This window comes from Protopterus annectens, chromosome 1.part0 (assembly GCF_019279795.1).
Source record: "Protopterus annectens isolate FY-2018-M chromosome 1.part0, PAN1.0, whole genome shotgun sequence".
Lineage (NCBI taxonomy): Eukaryota > Metazoa > Chordata > Ceratodontiformes > Protopteridae > Protopterus > Protopterus annectens.
In genome coordinates, this window is record NC_056725.1 from 123379240 (window position 1) to 123399649 (window position 20410).

A 20410-nucleotide genomic window follows, 5' to 3' on the forward strand; every position below is an offset into this window, starting at 1 on the left:
CTTTACTAACGTTGTTGAATCAATATTATTCCAGTCTGTTTGTGGTAAATTTAAGTACCCAGCTAATATTATTTTTCCCTCCTGTGTTTCATGTAAGAAATGTATGAATTCCTCTAGGTCATCTGCACTTGACTTTAGTGGTCTATACACTCCAATTGTTATATGTTCCAGTGTTGTCTTTATTGTCACAGTTACACAATCTATAGTATTGGTGTTATCACTGAACATGTAATAATCACAGGTCTTATAACTATCTTTAATCCTTATCATAACACCTCCACCTGATTTTTTGTTAGAATGTCTGTTACAGTAAAAACATTTATACCCTGTCAGAATTGATTTCCAGTCATTGTTCTTTAACCATGTTTCGCAAACAATAACAATATCAATCTTGTGGGAATGCAGTAAATTTTGGGTCCACTATTAAATGTCAAAATTCTGATATCTCGATGTTTTGGGTACTTTTTTTAAAAGTCGAGATTTTGGAATTTCGACATTTAAAAATGGACCCATACATTTTCTAATAAAAACACTTTATTATTAATGCTCCTTGCATTGACAACCATCAGAGATGCATCAAATGTTTCTATCTGTGAACTCTTACATTTTTGACCTGGCAAAACTCCTGGCTAGTGTTTATCAAATATTGCAAGACATCTGCTGCAAAAATTCTCTTCCATGATCTAGAATGCACACCAACCTGTCTGAACACATGTGTGCCCAAAAGAAGGCTTGGATGCTCTGCACATTTCCATTTTTTTAAAACAGGACATTTTTTCCATGTAGGTGTTTATCCAAAAAATCTTTTCATTCACAGTGACTTGACTATCCTTTCTATAGGTTGTTGTTGTTGTCTTTCGGCTTTACCCGGTTAGGGGTCGCCACAGCGGAACTCCGGTCCGCTAATGATTGGCAGTAGATTTTCACGAGGTGCCAGCTCGACATTCAACCTTCAACGAAGGCATGCCTATTTATGCATGTCTTTCGAACGCCCACCCAACCTGCGGGGAGGACATGCAAACGCCACACAGAAGGCACTCCCCGCACTCCAGCCGAGAATCGAACGGGAGAACCTCTTGCTGTGAGGCAACAATGCTACCGCTGCACCACCATCCTTTCTATAGGTGATTTGTGAAAAATATGTCCTAACACCAGTACAAACTATAATATCTAGGAGGGCTGTCAGTTCCCGACTAACAGTCAGAGAATCTTTGTTGGTGACATCATTTGTGCCAACATGAATAAAAACAGATCCAAAGGTGTTCCAAGACTTGTTTCACATCTTCTATTTTTGCTCCTGGCAAGCATAACACTACTCAATGTTCATTATCATCTCTGCAAATGTAAGTATCAGTTCCTCTAATAACTGAATCTCCAATTACAAGAATATCTTTGCTGACCATATCTGAAGAATCTTCAGCTTCTAATACAGTCATTTCTGCTCTATCAATTGTTATAAAGGATAGATCTTCATCACTATTAGTCTTATTAATTCATATAAAAACAAAAAATAGCCAAGGCTAGAAGGTACAAACAAGAATTTATTATAACAGTAAGTGCTTTTGTGGGCACACATACACCCACTTCTACAGACTGTTCAACAAAACTAATACACCACATTTAAATAGTTAACAAAACTAATACACCACATTTAAATAGTTAACAAAATAAGCACATGATGATCAGATGTTTAAAAAGATCCAGTGAGACTTAGAAAACAATCAAACAATATATAATTAAACTAAAATTATGCTGTATCTGTATTTAAACATTTTCATAAGCTGTGTTTTAAGTATATGTTGTTTGATTGTTAAATAAGTCTCACTGGATATTTTTAAACATCTGACCATCATGTGCTTATTGTTACAATAAATTCTTGTTTGTACCTTCTAGCCTCGGCTATTTTTTGTTTTTATAGTAGTTCTACAGTTTGTTTGTAGTAGCAGTTGGTTTTAGTCTTATTAATTCCACTGTTTTCATTGTGTATTAAATTCTCATCCAGCTGGCATTGTAAATCCACAGCTTGAGCCATGTAGTCAACATCTGTCTTTATCTTCTTTTTTCTTACAATAATGTTCTTCTATCCTTCCACATTCAGTTTTGATTTCTTTCTTTTCACCTGCCCTTTGCCACTTTTTTCTACCTTTTCCATTGGAAAGGTGATGCCTTTTTCTGTAGACTGAGGGTTTGCTGATAGACCGATATCTTCATTCCCTGTCACCAGTGTGTTACATACCAAAGCAGAATCCTTTTTGCTACATATTCTCTTTTCTTTACAGTCATTAGTCAATTTCTTTTTCTTCCTTATTTGTTGAGAACTTCTTCCTTTCTTTCTTTTTTTGTTTCCTTCTAAACAAACCTGATCCTCAGATTGCTGAGTACTTGCATCCACAATTCCATAGTTCTCAGGGGCATCATCATGTTTCATAGGGATATTACACGCGCCACACATTAAGTCTGGTGTATATGTGATTGCAGGCACTGTACTCGTGCATTACACAAACTAGACCAGTGTTGACCAGCATCTGTTTCCTGCAGTGTGATATTGCTTCATACTCTTATCTGCATCTAGTATCCTAGTTGTGGGATAACTGTGATAATCCTAACTATGTGTGTACAGTTACCAGTATGGCCATGCTTACATTTACACAGACATACCTGTGGGCAGGGACAAGCTTCTCTGTCCATACATGCCTTGACAAGATTATACATTACAGCACCTTCTCATCTGTGTCCGAGTACATGGTGACTTCCAGCAGGCACAGAGGTCTGTGAGTAAGTGGAATTTGTACTGTTGCACCCTTAGCTTGGATCTCTTGAGCAACAGTATGGCTGTGTGACAGTTCATAGGTGCGTACTAGGCTAATGGCCCTGGAGCCTTTACAAGCCTAGACCACAGAAGTTCCCTGGCATTGTGCCACCCGACGTTAGTGGAGATTTACTCTCCATTATTAGGGTATGTCAAACAATACAGACATCCACACACATATTTCTGTATATAACAGGGATGTATATATAACTGTAGTTGTGTGTGTACATGATATGTATATGTGTTATGTAGATATATGGGGGGTGTATGCATCATTTTAATATATATAGCTATATATAATCAGTATATATCTATTTGACAGTACATAGTGATAGTTATACTATACATGTGAGAGAGAGATAGTGACAGATGGATATGTACACATATATCTGTATGTATAGACATTTATCCATAACAGGTCTTTTTGAAGAAGAGGCAACAGGATTACACTCATTTTAGCTAAGTGTATGGGCATGCCCAGTGGGACTGTACTGTCCACATGTACCTGTACTCCAGTAGGGGATTTTGTATGTTATAGACATTAACATCTATCCCTGTTTCTGAAGTACTGCACTTCACTAAAACTGTCCACAGCATTCCCCAGCTGTGTGCTGTACTTAATCTGTGACTGAGGTTGGTAATGTTACACCACCAGACTGACAGTCTGCATACCTCACAACTGTCCTGATTTCCACAGATTGTCCAGGGTTTTGCCTGATATGTTTGGTCTTCTGCATTCATTATACATTTCTGGTCTTCTGTTGAATTCTTGAATACTGATGTCACTCATTACACTACTTACAGGCAAACATTTGTGTTAAAGACGTTATATCCTTCAGAACATATGTAATAATGCAACACCTTTACTTCCAGTGACTTTCTATGTTTATGGGGACAATAGTTGTATGGGTAAACTGCTGTGCTGGGGGTGAGGGAACAATGGTACATGCCCTGCTGGGATATAGAGTAGTCCAAGTATCATGTGACTCCACTGTTTAAAATCTCCCTTGATTGATGTAGTGCATATTCCAACCATGAGGCCTAGTAACTATTAAGAAACATATAGTATTGGACTGGGTATCTGTAGTCCGATGTGGATGTTACATCTGCCGAATTAACCCACTTTATTTCCTTGCATAACTGCAGCAGATCCATACATATGATATATTATAGTAATCCTTACAAACAGTGTGTAACTTAGAGACTTACCTTGTAAACGCAGCCATTGAGAGACCTGTAGTTCAGGGCTGACTCTGTGTGATGCAGTACACAACCAATATATGGATAGGTAAAGGTTGTGTGGATTGCCTGGCATCATGTTTGCTATATGTATGTGAGTATGAGTAAGGTGTCATCCCTAGGGCCCTAGGTTGTCAGTGAATGTGCTATGCATTCTCTCTTAGGCAATGCCAGGGTGTACTGGGAATGCCTATGTCTGCCAACAGGGACATCATCAGGGGGATCCTCCTTCGAGTCCTCTTGTGAGTGTGGCTGCAGTGACCTATGCACTGGTGGGGGCTGTGTATTCTTTCCCTTTGCTGATCCTGCTGCAGCTGTTTCTGCAGGATCATATTGTGTAGCATGGCACATACTGTGAACACATTTGCACATGTGGCTGGAGAGTACTGCAGGGCTCCACCAGATATATCGAAACACCAGAACCATGACTTCAGCTGCCCAAACACATGCTCTATGATGTTCCCAGTATGTGCGTGTGCCGCATTATGGAATTCTTCCATGGGTGTGTGTGCATTTCTCATAGGTGTCATCATCCACATTTCCAGGGCGTAGCCAGCAACCCCAAGGTAAATGTCCATGTGGGATCCCCCCGCCAGCAAACATCTGGTACAGCTGTGATGTGTGCAAAATATGAATGTCGTGATAACTACCAGGACTGCCAGCCCACACATTCATGATAATGCCCTAGGCATACCACACAAGCTGGAAGTTGATGGAGTGGTACCCCTTGCGGCTGACATAGAGTTTACCCTGCTCACCGGGTGGTGCCTTGATGTGTACATGAGTGCAATCTATGGCACCCAGTACTTCAAGGGAGGGTGCTACATGGTAGAAGTGTTGCATATTGTTGGAAAAATAAATGTGCTCACTGGCATGTGATAGTATGACATCCAGGAACTCGTGGAGTACCCTGGATGCTGATGCTTGTGAGAACCCCATCATGTCCCCAGTTGGTCTTTGGAAGGTACCTGTGGCTATTATCCTAAGGGCTATACATACCTTTGTTTCCAATGGGATGGGTTCCTCTCTGTTGGCTCTGGGTCTGAGTTGAGGGGGACAGAACTCAGTGAGTTCTTGTAGTATGTCCCTGTTCACCCTGTACCACTCTACAATCTCCAGCTCATGTAGTTCCTGGAAGGTAACCCTGGGCCTGAACACTCTTCTCCTTCTCAGTCTAGGCTTATTGTCAGCAGCACCAGCAGCAGCACTGACTTCAGCATCTAGCACATACAGATGTACCAGACCTGCATCAGCCCCTAGCATTCTTTCCGTTAAAATTGCCAAGTCTGTACTCTAATGGTGCAGAGTATGGGGGGGGGAATCAAAATGTACAGTGTATGCATATCTTATAGTTCTCTACTGTAGGTACTGTCTGTGTGATTGGCTATTTATGATGCATTTCACCTGCCTAGTATATCATTAACATCATTACTGGCCCTAAGCAAGGGTCAGAACTAATTAATACATCCTTGCTTTTTAGATACTCTCAGCAATGTGGCACTAAAACTTAGCAATCACCATAGGCGACGGAAGCTGTTGAAGACTGGGTGTGGGGGGGTGGAGGGTGAGAGGGGCTCTTAGTGATCTAAAAAGGGCAATTTTTTAAAACTATTTACTACCACAATATATGTTCACTTGAAGGACATTTTAAACTTAGCCAGTTTCCCTTTGGGTGCTTGAATTAACATTTCCTGATTGGTCTTACCTATCCCATGGCTGTTAATTGTATATTAGCCCTAGTGAGAATACATGTGATCACACTATAGATAATTTGAGGGGACCCATGTAAGGGATGCAGTATTTAGGAACTGCCTCTATTCATTAGTGGCATGAGGGGCAATCCTGCAGTACATTTTCTGTTACCCATCCTTAGATCCATGTTGCATTTGAATATGGACAGGGATAAGGTTTGTTTTACTTGAATGGATAGTCTGTTCTGGAACAGTGGTATCCTCTGACTCTGTGATATACATCCATCTCTCCAGAACATTCAGTTTAGATACCTGGACTGAGTATTTTTGATGCCATTTAACTTGCTGATGTTCAGTAGGGCCATCTGTATTAGGTCGGAGGATGCCTTGCATGCCAGACATGTCACCTCTAAGCACTCTGTAGGATATTGAGTATAGTGATAAATCTTTGAGGTGGTCCATGCAAGACCTATTGTTTAGGACTTGTATCCTTTTAGTAAGGTATCTCTGTGGATATTTCAATTGTTGCATGGGTCTAGACAGATACATGCCAAAGTGGGCATTATACAAAATAATTGATCTAATGAGGGCTTTGCAAAGGGGTACAATAACATTTCTAGATCTAGTCACAATCAGTTTGTTTATAAGCTGTGCAATATAGAAAGGCTTTCTTATGACTTTGGGCACATATTGGTCAAAAGTTAGGTCACTGTACACACAAGTTCCCAAATGTCAAACAACTGGGTCAATTCTCAGGGGGCATTCTCAATTTGGAAGCTCCCTGGAGTATATGACTTCCAAATGGATATGATAATGTATTTCTTGGAGTCTGGCTTCAATTCATGATTCTGGCACCAGTTATTGTTTGGGACAAACCTTCCTGCATGACGGTTAAGCAATTTAGGAATTCAGTAAGTGCTCCTAGCTTGCAGTCATCTCAAACTTAGTCGGCCAAAGCCCTTTGGTATTTCCTTTTACTTTTGAGATGTATATGCCAAACAGAAAAAGTCTCAGCATTGAACCCTGGGGGATACTACTGGTAACTGGTCTCTTCCCCTATTTTGGTCTCCTGCATCCTGTGAGCAAGCATACATGTATACATTCTTTGATTCACCTTCCTGATTGTATTAACCTGATTGTATTAAATTATATTCCTTGTATAATACAGCAGCACTTGTTCAAATGTGTTTTAAATTTGTAGTTTGAACCAGTCTTCTAGTAAGCAATGAAACAAAATGTATGAACCAATAATGACAAAACTGCCCAATTCAGAACATTTCCATCATAAAAATCTACTTCTACACCCAAACTATAAATAGAATGACAGTAGTGTAAGCCATAGGCATCTTGCACAGCTTCTTGCACTTATTTTCAATTTCATTTTTTTGGGGGGACAAAAAGGTCAAAAACCAGGGACACATTTTAAACATTGCTTGTATAATTTTGTAAAGCTGCTAAAATAAAATGTTGTGTTAGCACCATGCATTTCACTAGTAAGTCTTGAACCCAAGACTCTATGTACTACAGTCAGAGTAGCATACCACTATGCTAAATCAGCAGCTTCCTGAAAAATAGGAAGACTGAAACTTACTGGCTATCATTTAGTGAATTCATTTGTCACTTCTCACCACAGCTCTCAACTCTTAGCACAAAAAACTGGGGGAATACAAATGCAGTTCTCACTACAGCTCTCAACTCTTAGCACAAAGAAACCCGGGGGAATACAAATTCAGTTCTTACTATAGCTCTCAACTCTTAGCACAAAAAAACTGGAGGAATACAAATTCAGTTCTCAACTCTTAGCACAAAGAAACCTGGGGGAATACAAATTCAGTTCTCACTATAGCTCTCAACTCTTAGCACAAAGAAACCTGGGCAAAGCTGACAAGTGGTGGTGGTAAGGGAGTTTAGGCTCTTTTTACCCTATACTGAAAGTATAGGGTTTGAGCCTCACCCTATACTGAAGGTACAGGGTTTGAGCCTCTAGCCACCAGGTGTATTGAAGGATGGGTTTTTTCATACACAAACACACACACACACACACACACACACACACACACACACACACACACACACACACACACACACACTCTTACCTTACTTCATTCCCCACCAACAGAACTCGCCCTGTATCCTCTTCATTTCACCCTGAATCCTAGCAGCACTCATCCGCGTCATCCTGTTAATCCCTGCAGCAGCCAGTAAATCCCTCCAGCTCGCATTTGAGCCAGCCAGCCAGAAATGCGTGAGCTCCTTCAGCTCAATTCTGACAGGCTGGTACAGGGAGCTGATGTAATCGTGCAGGCTGGAATCCCTGAGGGAGCTGACATCATTACGTATGTGATGATGTTGGCTTTAGCCACGAAAACTTAAAAAAACAAAGATCGGACAGGCCATGTAGTTGCTGGATCTGCTGCAAAAGTAGGGGGGGAGCCCCTTCCCCCTCACTCTATGGTTCTGGCACCTATGGTAATCACTGGACACCCCCCCCCAAACTTTCCTGGCTAAGTACAGAGGCATGCCATGCACACAAGGGGAAACATGCGCCGTGTAGGTAAACATAGCTTATAAGTCACTGGACACACCCCCAAACTTTCCACACTCAGCCCAGTGGTACACTGTGCAAATAGGCACAACTAAGCTCCAGTCAGCTTAACAGGTCTTCAACACATGCTGTGCTGATGTCAGCTACCTCCTCTGTGGACATAAACATGGTTCTCTACCTACATGGAGGGGATATGCGGACAAGAGTATCCCATTTTGCTATTCAGTAACTCCGCCTCATTTGCATAGGGATCCATGCTCACAATCTGGAAACTACACACTTCCTAGCCCTACCACGTTAGCAACAGCACCAATGCACCAGTGTGGATGCTTCACACAGGTTCCAGTAATACATTATAGTATCATAATATTGACTTGTTTTTTCCACTTTGTTTTTTATTTTTTTATATAAGGTATTTTTGCGCACTGCAGTGCGCTGCCTAAACATGCCCAGATTATTAAAAAAATTATTATAGCAACATATTTTCCTGTAACATTTGTGACACACAGAGGATAGTTTTGCTCATTTCTGTCTCTGGTATGCCATTTTTGTCCATCTATCTGCATTTTTACAGTATCTTTTGGCTGTCTACATTCCTTTACATGAAATTTTTCTGTGTACACCACAGACACTGCCATGGGCTCTGCAGGTCTGTCTATCTGCTTGCTGGATCACTCTACTGTTCTCATTTGCATGAGATTCACCTCTTTATGAGGTGATCTGCATGCCAAGGAACTTCCCATCCGGGCACGCACATGTGCACCACTCAGCAGTGCTTACTGGATTGCAAACCAGCTTACATTCACATAAGCAGCATGGCATGATGCCTACACAGTAAATAAGACCATGTAGGCTTTATTAAATTCCCCCCAAAGTCAATAAGGAATGGGTTTCTTCTGTTGTCTCTTGGTCACTTTTTTATTCATTTTTTTCAAACAACTCAAAACTAAATAAATGTACATGCAAATCTAGCTACCTGTTTCTTTAAAATGGAATCTGGAAAAATGGCATACAGGGTTTACTTCAGAATGTGTCACCAGCTTTTGGGTATACTACAAAATGGATAAGAAAAGTAAACCATCAATATAACCCTAGGAAGCTGTAATGACTGATAATTCATCAATAACTTTGAAGCTGTCAGTAGTGCTGGCAAAGGTCCTGTTAGTTGTCAGTTTATGCAGCTTGAGACTCCATCACTGAAGGAGGTGTCAACAATTCCATTGAAGCAGTTTGCTCCATTTTGGAAGGGTACTGTGGTTATCAGCACTTTTATTCTTTAGCAGTAAGTGGTTCTCTTTACAAAAACTGAAGGTATGTTTCATCCTGTGGGGCCAAACGGACATTTATAGTGGTGACCAGCTTTTCCTCAGATAAGGACAGCTGCCAATTATTAGTGACATTGTCAGAGTGGTAGCAGTTAATAGCCTCAGTAGTAAGGCAAATAAATTCTTAGGCATGTCTCAGTTTGTTGCACAACTGTCAATACAGAACAACAAAGTACAGCAAGTTGTGGTTAGTTTAAGGAGACTACTCTAAGTACACTTTTTGTCTTTATATGAGAAAAGTATGAAGAGCTAGAATATTTATGATTCTTCCAGGTGAACTACTTGGCGATACATTTTCTGGAGTCATTTCAATTGATTAAATTCTCACAAAAACACAACAGTCTTTGTGGTGTTCTCCCTGAGATAAAACAAGGAAAAGCATGTTTGCAGTGGTCACTGATGGTGACACAAATACATTAAATGCCCTGCCATTTTTCAGCTGAAAAAGTGAAGGCCAGAACACATACAGTACTAAAATATACTAAAACTTAAGTGAAGTCTATGAGTCTGTTAAGTTCTGTTCCTGCATCAGTAACACGAGTGGTGAGAAAATGCAGAGGATGGAACTTCCAGTGGTCGCTTTTTGTGCATTTCTCCATCAATCCATCATTGCCAAGGACAGTGGGTCATCTAGGAGGACAGGAATGCTTCCTGATGAAGACTTAATGGTAAAACATGCTAACATGTTCAACCTAATTATGAAGTGAGGCACATCTAATAAAGACCATATGCATATATATATATATATATATATATATATATATATATATATATATATATATATCTATATATATATAAATACGTATATATAAAAAACACACACACACACAGACACACACACACATACAGCCTAAGAAGAGCTTAGAGAATACCAGACCTCATAGCAATGCATGGAATGATAAGAGGGCATGGCTTTAGAGTATAGCCCAAACTGTAGTATCAGTGGGAGCAGGTTTGTTTTAGTAGTATTTCTGTTTGCATGTCAAGAATGTAACAAAATGGAGAATGATGATTTCAGTTAAGAAAATATAATGTTTCTCCACAAAGATTACATTTAAAAGGCAGTCTTCTTACTCATTGCAGGCCTTTGATTTAGATCTCACGAACTTGATTCTCAGCCACAGATTATTGATACCTTTGCCTATTCAGAAAATCAAAACAGTCAATATTTTTTTTTCTTTTTTATTTCTTAAGACAAATTAAATAGGATGAACTATTTTGTGTGGTAATGGGTGTCGTCATCTAGCTTGACATATTCCTCAAGCACTTCTCAGAAATAAAAAAATATATATTATGGTAAGGCATGAGACAAAATGTCGAACTCAGAATACAGTACTTTGACTGCACTGAACACCATGCTAAATCAGTGAAAAAATAATATAAATCTCTGTGTCTGGGCATTTACCTGCATACACACACATACACACACACACACACACACACACACACACACACACACACGCACACACGCACACACGCACACACACACACACGCACACACACACACACACACACACATACACGCCATGATGAATTGTCTTATTCTTTTTATTGGTGTCACATGACTTACCTTTGATGGTATTTCCATCTCTGGGATAATAATCTTTATTGTCTACTTGTTCTTCATCTTCCTCATCTTCATCTTCTGATGGTAATGCTCTTGATACTGCTGACTCTAAACCCCGGCTTAAATCATAGTCATGATCCCACTCTAAGGGAATGGAGTCCACACTTGCTGGTGTGTCCCGCCCAGACCGCTCACTTCTCATTGGCTGTACTAGTGATGTAGATCTGCTGATTGAAACCTGTGGCGACAACATGCTGTCTGTTGACTTGTCATGCCATGGTAAAACTGGAATATCAGTGTTATCATCCAGTTCTGCTTCTCTGTCTGAAACATCATTCTCATCGTCTGTCAGCTAGAAGCAAATAAGAACAAAAATGAGCAATAAGACTTCTGATATAATCTTACTAAATACAACAGCTGGTCAGTTTTACAGCCCAAAAGACCCTCGACTAAGTTATGCTCTAAGACAAGCACTTTCAGATTATATTAAATTATCAATATAGAAAAGTGGTAGCATACTGTGAAAAAATAGAACTTTACTTCATACAACTTTAGAACCTCTAGGTAATCCATACTGCAGACTTATTGATCCCATCATTACAGTAAAGAAGTTCTTTGTAGTGCTGTAAAAGGAACTGATGATTCAGAGGGAAAAGTCTTGTTCTACTCAAGTTTCAATTATTTACTAAAATAAACCAGTCCCAGTTCAGATACCATTTCCAGTTTCTAAGCAGTGCACTTATTTCAAAGTACTTCCACTGAGTGATTATTAATCTGTTGCTCTTAGGTGATGTTTGCAATGAGATATAGCATACAAATGTAAGAGAAGAAATAATACACAGTAATAACATGGCTATTTCAGGGCTAATCATAGCAAGTACACATGGGTAAGAGTAAGCATTCCACACATTCCTTCTTCATCCTTGCTAATCTTTTTATCCCTGCATATACATATATGACGTTTTTAGCTACTATGCTTCTCTAGAAGTTTTGATTTCTCAATGAGCTTGTTAAATCAGTTAAGATGCTTGTACTTTTATGCTGAATGCATTTGCATCTTCCGCTATTGATGATGAGATTTAAGACTCCAGTACTGTCAGCAAATTATGGAGAAAGAAACAGAAGAAAATGGCACGTACAGGTATACTGGCTTAATGGCACGTACAGGTATACTGGCTTAATGGCATGTATAGGTACACTGGCTTAATTTGGTTGCTTTTAGAGGATAATGCAATTGAATGGATTTTTTTTTGCCACTGGTATTAAACATGAATAAAGAAAAAAGGACTTCACATGTTTGTTTCTGGATTTGAAACCTACAGTTTATGAAATGACTTCTGAGTCTTAATTAACCAAGTGAAAAGATATACATGCAACAGGTAAACTTACTAAGAATCACTTTAATCCTAATAAAATATGGTGAGATATACACATACAAGCACACTTCATTAGTTAGTGACTGAATATGTAGCTGAGTTGAGAAATTTAACCTAAGACTATAATTACGGAAAAGCAGTACAGAAGTATTAAAACATGGGATTGTATGTGAAATAAATGATGAACACACACACAAAGAAGCTTATTATAAGTGAGTGACCTAACATTTGAAATGTGTTACATATTTTTTTGGCAGTGGAGGCAACAAAAACATTCAAGAACTACATGTTAAACAGTTGGTATTAGCATGGCACAGTACAGGATATGATCCTATAAAAGTAAATTGCATCAAACTAAAACCTAGTATGAGTACTTCAGTAAACAGAACAAAGCTTCTTAAATTTAACCAAGAAAATATGACATGCTTGGGGCATAACTGGCACATATAGGGCAGATCTTCAAAACTAACAAAAATATTTGTTTACAAAAAGCCACCATGAAAGAAAGCTGCACGCACATTTTTCATGTTAAACAGGAGTACAAGTAAAGAGAGCATTAACAGCACATAACTTCTTTCGTATAATATGCCAAGAAAGCTAACATATCTATGGAACAAATGAAGACAGAGGGCAAGCCTGAAGTGAGCACTATGAGAAGTGCAACCCAAATGAATGTACAGAGATTGAGAAAAGCAAATAATATACTTTTGCAATCAGCTGCTCTTGCATTGAAAATTTATACAGAAGAACCTATAAACATAGTGGGAGTTGTGGGAGTTGCTGAAAGGAAAGTTGTTTATAAGGAGTGGAAAGAAGTACTGTATTTCATAATAGTTAAAGATACTGGCCTATATTTACTTGAGATAAGTTGGGTAAATACATTAATTTAGAACAGTGGAAAATAAAGCATAAATTATCTGAGAGTAAAGCGCAGAGAAGGTTTTTATTAAATGAGGAAATGCATTTACAGAAGAATTAGATACGTTAAAAGGAATTACATCTAATATTCATATCGACCAGATGCAAAAACTAGATTTTTCAAACCCACATCCATGGCTTATGGTATGTATACTGAGGTTACAAAGAAACCTGTTAAAGGAGAACATAATTCTGCCTATAATTTACTCAGAATGTGTGGAAATTAAAATGTAAATTTTAACCAAGTAACAGCTTTTGAACAGTCACTTTTAACTTAACAGGAAGCCTGTCTGTAGTTTAGCAAGAAGTTCAGAAATATTTGAAAGTAGTTATGAATCATAGTTAAGAATAAAAAGTATAGGACAGCCAGAATAAAATACTTAACCATTACTGCCCATAAAAAGATTGTTTGCATATAATTGCTTACCCTTTTGAACTATCATCTACATCTACTATATTTCAGGCAATGACAGACAAGATACTCCACAGGTAGCTATTTATTTAAATGTTGTTCTATTTATTGGCAACCACAAAAGGATATCTGAATAATTTAGGTGATGTGATGAAAAGACTGAAAGATGTTACATTTTGGGAAGAAATTAATGTGTGTTTATATCCTATAGTGAGGCTTCATATCCAACCAATATTAATGCACTAAAAACAAATTTAGGTTTACTGAGTTATGATAACAGATTTCTTAAAAAAACTTGTCACCTTGCTAAATCATTTATATCATTAATTGTTTAATAATGAGAAAAGAATGTGAAAAAAGAACCTCAGTGTTTTAAAACCTAAAATGTTACTGCAGTATGTTAAATTACTTGCCCATTATTCAACTGATAGAGTCAATCCCTCCCTCAGATTGTTTACCTTATGGTATCGGAGCTTGTTTACCTTATGGTATAGGAGCTTGCTTTCACAAATAGTGCCTGATGGTATAAGAAATCTTGTAATTTTATACATTTCTGAACAATCTCCTGCTGATAGAAAGTACTCGCAACTAAATCAAGACACATAGAACAGTAATTCATTGAAATTCACAGCCTGTTTTTGTTGTTTGTCTTTCGGCTTTTCCCGGTTAGGGGTCGTCACAGCGGAACTCCGGTCTGCTAATGATTGGCAGTTGGTTTTTATGGTGTCAAGTTGCCAGCCTGACGCCCAACCTTCATCGAAGGCACGCCCATTCAACACATGTTTTTTGAATGCCCACTCGACCGCGGGGAGGGCATGCAGACTCCACACAGAAGGCACTCCCAACCCAAGCCGAGAATCGAACGGGAGAACCTCTTGCTGTGAGGCAACAACGCTACCACTGCACCACCGTGGAAGTTGATATATACACACACTATATATACATGTACACACAGGTATGTATCCATGTGAAGCAGAGTTCCTCCCTAAACCAATTCAAGTGTAACCTGGACGACTGGATTGGCAGCAGAAAATTCAACCCCTAGTTTGGCACCTATGCCTCTAATGGACACAAGCAGCCAGTTTTATCTCCCAGCTCCTGATTGTAAATACTTCATCACCCAAGCCTCTGCTCACATTTATCACGGGTAACAAAACTTGTCAGAGATTTGGAATGCATGGCTAGGCTTAAAAAGGCCATAGTGGTCAATAGCTTGGTACACACCTATGAATTTATGAACCAATGAAATAATAAAAACAAATGAAAAGTCATGACTGTGACAACAAGCCTGCCATTATTATTGTTCAGATGCAGAACTGCCCTTCAGATGATGACAGGTGCAGATCCTACAAGTGTTTATACCAAGATAGAAGAGCACAATATTTGGCATGCCTTTGAAATAAATGAATGCCAATGTTCAGAAAAACTGTGATCAGAAAAAGATTTTAGTTAAAGTAAAACCTTCAGAAGTGTTGCACCTGGAGACAATGTCTATGTGAAACAGTACAGTTATGGTCCTAATCAGATTCCAGCATAATTTAGAGGTGTTGCGGACTTCTGTCTTACACTATGGCCAGTACTCACAATCTGTCTCAAAGAAAATATGTAAAAAAAAATCAAAACAAGAATTACAGTAACAAGATCAACTTGTAAAAACAAAATGAGATAGAAGATTCCTTAAGCAGTGAAATTTCACATCTATTCACTGACTATGAAGAAAAGCTACATGCACCGGTTGAGAGAAAGACAGACATTTTGCAAAATCATCTGATTTGCCAGTTACCATTGGCTTTCTGGTACATAAGGATCAAGCCATAGCTCTGACCTAGGAGTTTTAGGAATGATTAGAGATCCAAACAATAGAGGTTCGGACAAGGCAGACTGGGAATGAGCACCGATGGACGAGGGAAGACATCTATCCTGTTACAGGGCTGTCAATACTGGAGAAAGAAGTATGTTTCAGACAGTGTGTAGGGCATGGGTGTGTGCTTGTCTCTGTCAAACTAAGCCTGAATGGTAACCTTCAAGAAAGATGTGTAGGAGTATACACACACACACTCACAGGAGAAGTAACGGCAGGATTTCATGCCTGTAAGGAGTACACACACACACTCACAGGAGAAGTAACGGCAGGATTACATGCCTGTAAGTGCGCATATCAGCAGATTATTATTATTATTATTATTATTATTTGCAGTTTGTTTTCCAGGATAGTCCACTGGGCCACATGAGCCTGTTTTCAATGAAGTCCTAGGGAGAAAAGCTCCAGGAAAAGTACAAATACATAGTAGATAGAGCAGTAAAGATATTGGTACAAAATTCTTGTAGTACACAAATTTTAACAAACAATATTTTTACATTTTTATATTTTTGCATTTTTACAACACTGTGGTACACAATTCTGATAGCTAATAGATTGGTAGTATAGCAAATCAAACACACAATTTTTTTTTTTTGGCCAATCAGTGGAGTTTTGTTTGGAGGTCTGTAATAGATACAAAAAATGGATCACTAAGGATGGAGAGTTCCTAGGAGACAATTTTAGGTGCCGATGAGTGTGTAAATATTGGATGAAGTATAATCAGGGGATAGGTGGGGTGACAGCATGAGCATATACATTGTGAGGTAAGATGTGCATGCAGTGAGGTTTAAACAAGGAAAGGCTGTTAGTGGTATGAATGGGAGTTGGGAGAGAGTTTCAGAGGCGAGCTAAAGAGAAGCACATCAGGTGATTACCAGCTGGATGTGTAGGTTTGTGCAATTTAATAAGGTTTTGAGATTAGATCTGAGAAGCCGATTTGGGTTGTGCATTGTGAAGGTGATTGCAAGGGAGGGGCATAAAGATGGTTTATGTATAAGTTTATGAGCTTGGATAAGTTGTGTATACGTAAGGAAATGTGGTAGTTCTAGCCAGTCTAGTTGGTGAAGGGGGTTGCAGTGGTGGGAGGTGACTCTATGACCTGTAACAAATTTGGATATTTTGTTATAAGCAGGATGAGAGTTTGGTTTTAAGGGAAGATTGCAGGTTGGCGGGGATGGATACATCATATAAAAGGGAATGGGATAAGGTATGTGTTGGCTAGTATAGACCTGGTGGATGGAGAGATGAAGCGTCTGTGACTGTAGAGCATACCAAGTTTTTTATGAGTTATTTTTATATTGATATATACATGCTTGTCAAATTTTATTTGGTCATCGATTATTATACCTAGTAATTTTGTATCTGATACCATTTCTAGAGAAATGTTGTTTTTGCTGATAATTATGAAGGATTTTTTGTCTAAGGAGGCAGTTTTGGAGGCATTACAGATCATGAGTTTTGTTTTGGTTGCATTAAGGGCCAGATGATTGTTGAACATCCCCTGCTTGGTGGAAGAGAAGGCGGCTTGTGTTAAACAGTTAAGAGTTGTGAGGGAAGGGGAGGAACAGATTATAGTGGAATCGTAGTATATTGAATGAGGCTGCAGTTTGGAATGGCTTGGTGGAAGTCATTTATAAATATATTAAATAGTAGGGGGCCTAGGATTGAGCCTTGGGGGACACGTGATTGTATTCAGGAAGGGAGAGATAGTTTTTTTCCATTTGACTGCCTGCTGTCTGTTTGTGAGGTAGCTTGAGAACCACTGGATAGAGGAAGAAGATAGGTTAAGTTTTGAGAGTTTTTAAGAAGCAATTTGTGAGAGATGGTGTCAAAAGCATTTGAGAAGTCAAGGAGAAGAGTGGATACGAAGTGGACGGAATCACGGGCTTTGTTGATTGTTTCTAAGAAGGCAAGGAGGGCAGTGGAGGTACTATGAGCTGGTCTAAAACCATGCTGTGTATTGGTGAGAAGCTGGTTATTGATGAGATAGGGTAGAAGTTGTTGGTGTACACATTTTTTGAGTAGTTTGGAAATGGGAGATAGGATGGCTATAGGGTGAAAGTTTGTAATATCATGGTTGTTACTACCTTTGTGGAGAGGGATTATGAAAGCTTTCTTTTAGAGTTGAGGGACCTGACACTCTAAGATGGACCGGTTGATTAGAATAGAGATAGGGAAAGTAACTGCGTCTGCAGTTACTTTTAAGAAGTAGGGGGGATGTCATCTGGGGCATTGGAACCAGGTTTTAATTTTAAGAGAAGTCTTTTTATAGTGGTTGTAGGGATGGGATTGATGGAAAAATGTGGGAGTTGAGGGGAAGAGGTATTTGGGAAGGAAGGGGGTGTGGCTGGTCAGAGGCTGTTGAATTTTTGGTGAAGGATGTTGTTAATTTGCTGATGGAGTCAATGAAAAGGGAATTAAATTGGTTTGCAAGATCCATATCGGATGCATGTTGGTTAGGGCATGGGTTTTCTGATTTACCAGGGTTGAGGAGTGATGAAATTCCCTTCCAGAATAGTTTGGGATTCGTATTGTGATTGGTTTGAAGGGTAGTGAAATAGGTTTTACGGTCAGAGACTACAAGTTTTTTGACTTTATTGCGCAATGTTTTGTATTCTGTGAGGGTGGTACAGGTTTTCATTTTTTAATGGTGTGTCCAGGCTTTATCGCGAAGTTGCATGGTAACTAGGGTGTTTTTGGATAACCAGGGTACAGGGTTGCTTTTTATGCATTTAGTTTTCAGTGGGGCAAAGGAATTAAGTAGGTTTGTAAAAGTAGTGTTGAAGTGGGAGAGGGATTTGTCTAGAGAAAGGTTTTTTAGGGAGTTCCAATTGGTGTTTCTTAGTGCATTTGTGAAAGATTCAGGCTTAAAGTTTTTTAAGCAGCGGGTTGAGATGAAGGAGTGGGATAGATGGGTGGTGGAGGGGGGGCGATGGGCAAAAGTAGGGAAATGGTCAGCTAGTGGGTCAAGGAGAATGCTGCTATTGGAGATATTCTGAGGGTGAGACATCAAGATCCAGTCTATGGTGCTTCCATTTGAGGAGTTCTTTGTGGGCCTTGTGTTACAATTTATTAGCTGGGTGAAGTTATATAAGTTAATATTAAGTGAATTAGTGGAAGATTGGATAGAGGCCCAGTTTATGTTAATGTTGCCCAGGATTATTGTTACATAGGCAATGCTGGATGAGACCCAGGAAAGAATGTCTTCAAGACATGAGACATTATCAACTGCGGGAATATAGAGGGAGAGCACAAATATGAACTTATGTTTATTAAGGTGAAGTAGGGCATGTATCATTTCAGCGTTACCGAATTTAGGGAAAGGTGTTGAATTTAGGGAAAGATGTTGAAGGGGTTAGATTCTGCAAATGGAAAATTCCTTATGGATGCCTGGATGCTGGCTGCACTGCAACCAGCCTCATGCCTAGGTTAATGAATGGATACCGCTGCAGTTCGGGCTACTTGGTTGGCATGACCTGTGACATCAAAGAATTAAAAAAAAAGGGCTTGCCTGTTGCCACCCCAACCTGGGTATTATACATGCAAACGTCTCATATGCATATTTAAAAGACTATCTTAGATAGTGGCAAAATCTTTCATAGGAATGAGCATAGATGAGATCTAGTTTAATCAAAGGTCTTGTCTATTCTTGTATTCATCTTCGCAGTTAGAATTAAGATTATATCATAAAAATTGTAAACTAATATCTGACTACATGATTAATGCTGCAGAATGAAAAATGAATACATTTTAATATTTTCAGACTGTAAGTTATTGGACCAAAAATATTGCTGTTCTGAAAGTTACATTTTCTGATTACATTTTCCTTTATGACAAGATGCAAAGATATAGTAATACTAAAATCCAATTGTAATGCAAACAAACACAGTACAAACCAAAACATAAACTGAAAAAATGACAATATATTATCAGCATTTAGTAACCACTTACACTGGCACAGCAACATTTCAATCAACACAGTAACAGAGGACTTTAATATATAATGCCCTCACCAAGCAGGTTCTCATTTTCATAATATACAAATTATGAGATCAGCTTCATAGCCATGCCCCATGACACCAAAACCTAGCCAATTCTCATGATACTACAACCATTTCCCATGGTCTCATAACTTTCCACTCCATCTCTTCCCTTCACATCAGTTAGCCAAGGCATCTACAGACTGGCTTATTTGAGTATGGATAATTCAATTCCCTGCCTAACTTTGACCTCTGCTATTAGGTTTAGCAGTTACCACATTTATTTTACTCCCACAATTTGTCATCATGCAATGGTAATCACTTTAGCAACAATTATTATGGCCTTCAACAGATTCTAGTTCACCACTGGTAAATAAGCTTTAAGTACTACTCCAAGGAAAAAAAAAATACTACAGGAATGAGAGGTAGGTCACCATTATTTGGAGATTCTGCTTATACATTCCAAGCTCTTATGCCCCCAGAAGATATGCACACAGGTGTCCCTCTCCCCCTCATCTTAACTCCAGCAAGCCTACTTCTCCTGGAACACCCTGCCTAATGTTGCAAGTGTACAGACATATATCAGGAGTCAGCACCAGGCAAACATACTAATATTCCTTGATCTAAAGGTTAGATGATAACATCTGCATATTCTCTCCTAAACTTCAGCACAACAGTCAAAATTAA

The 20410-nt window shown here is 39.0% G+C and overlaps 1 protein-coding gene across 3 annotated transcripts in view; it reads right to left on the reverse strand.

Moving 5' to 3' along the window:
* Positions 1-20410, reverse strand: part of SYNE1 (spectrin repeat containing nuclear envelope protein 1) — a 2173401-nt gene that overhangs the window by 403666 nt on the left and 1749325 nt on the right. For all 3 annotated transcript variants that reach the window (XM_044089035.1, XM_044089189.1, XM_044089105.1), the window contains one exon: positions 11180-11528. In XM_044089035.1, coding sequence (XP_043944970.1) covers positions 11180-11528 — 349 coding nt within the window. The remainder of the gene's footprint in view (positions 1-11179; positions 11529-20410) is intronic.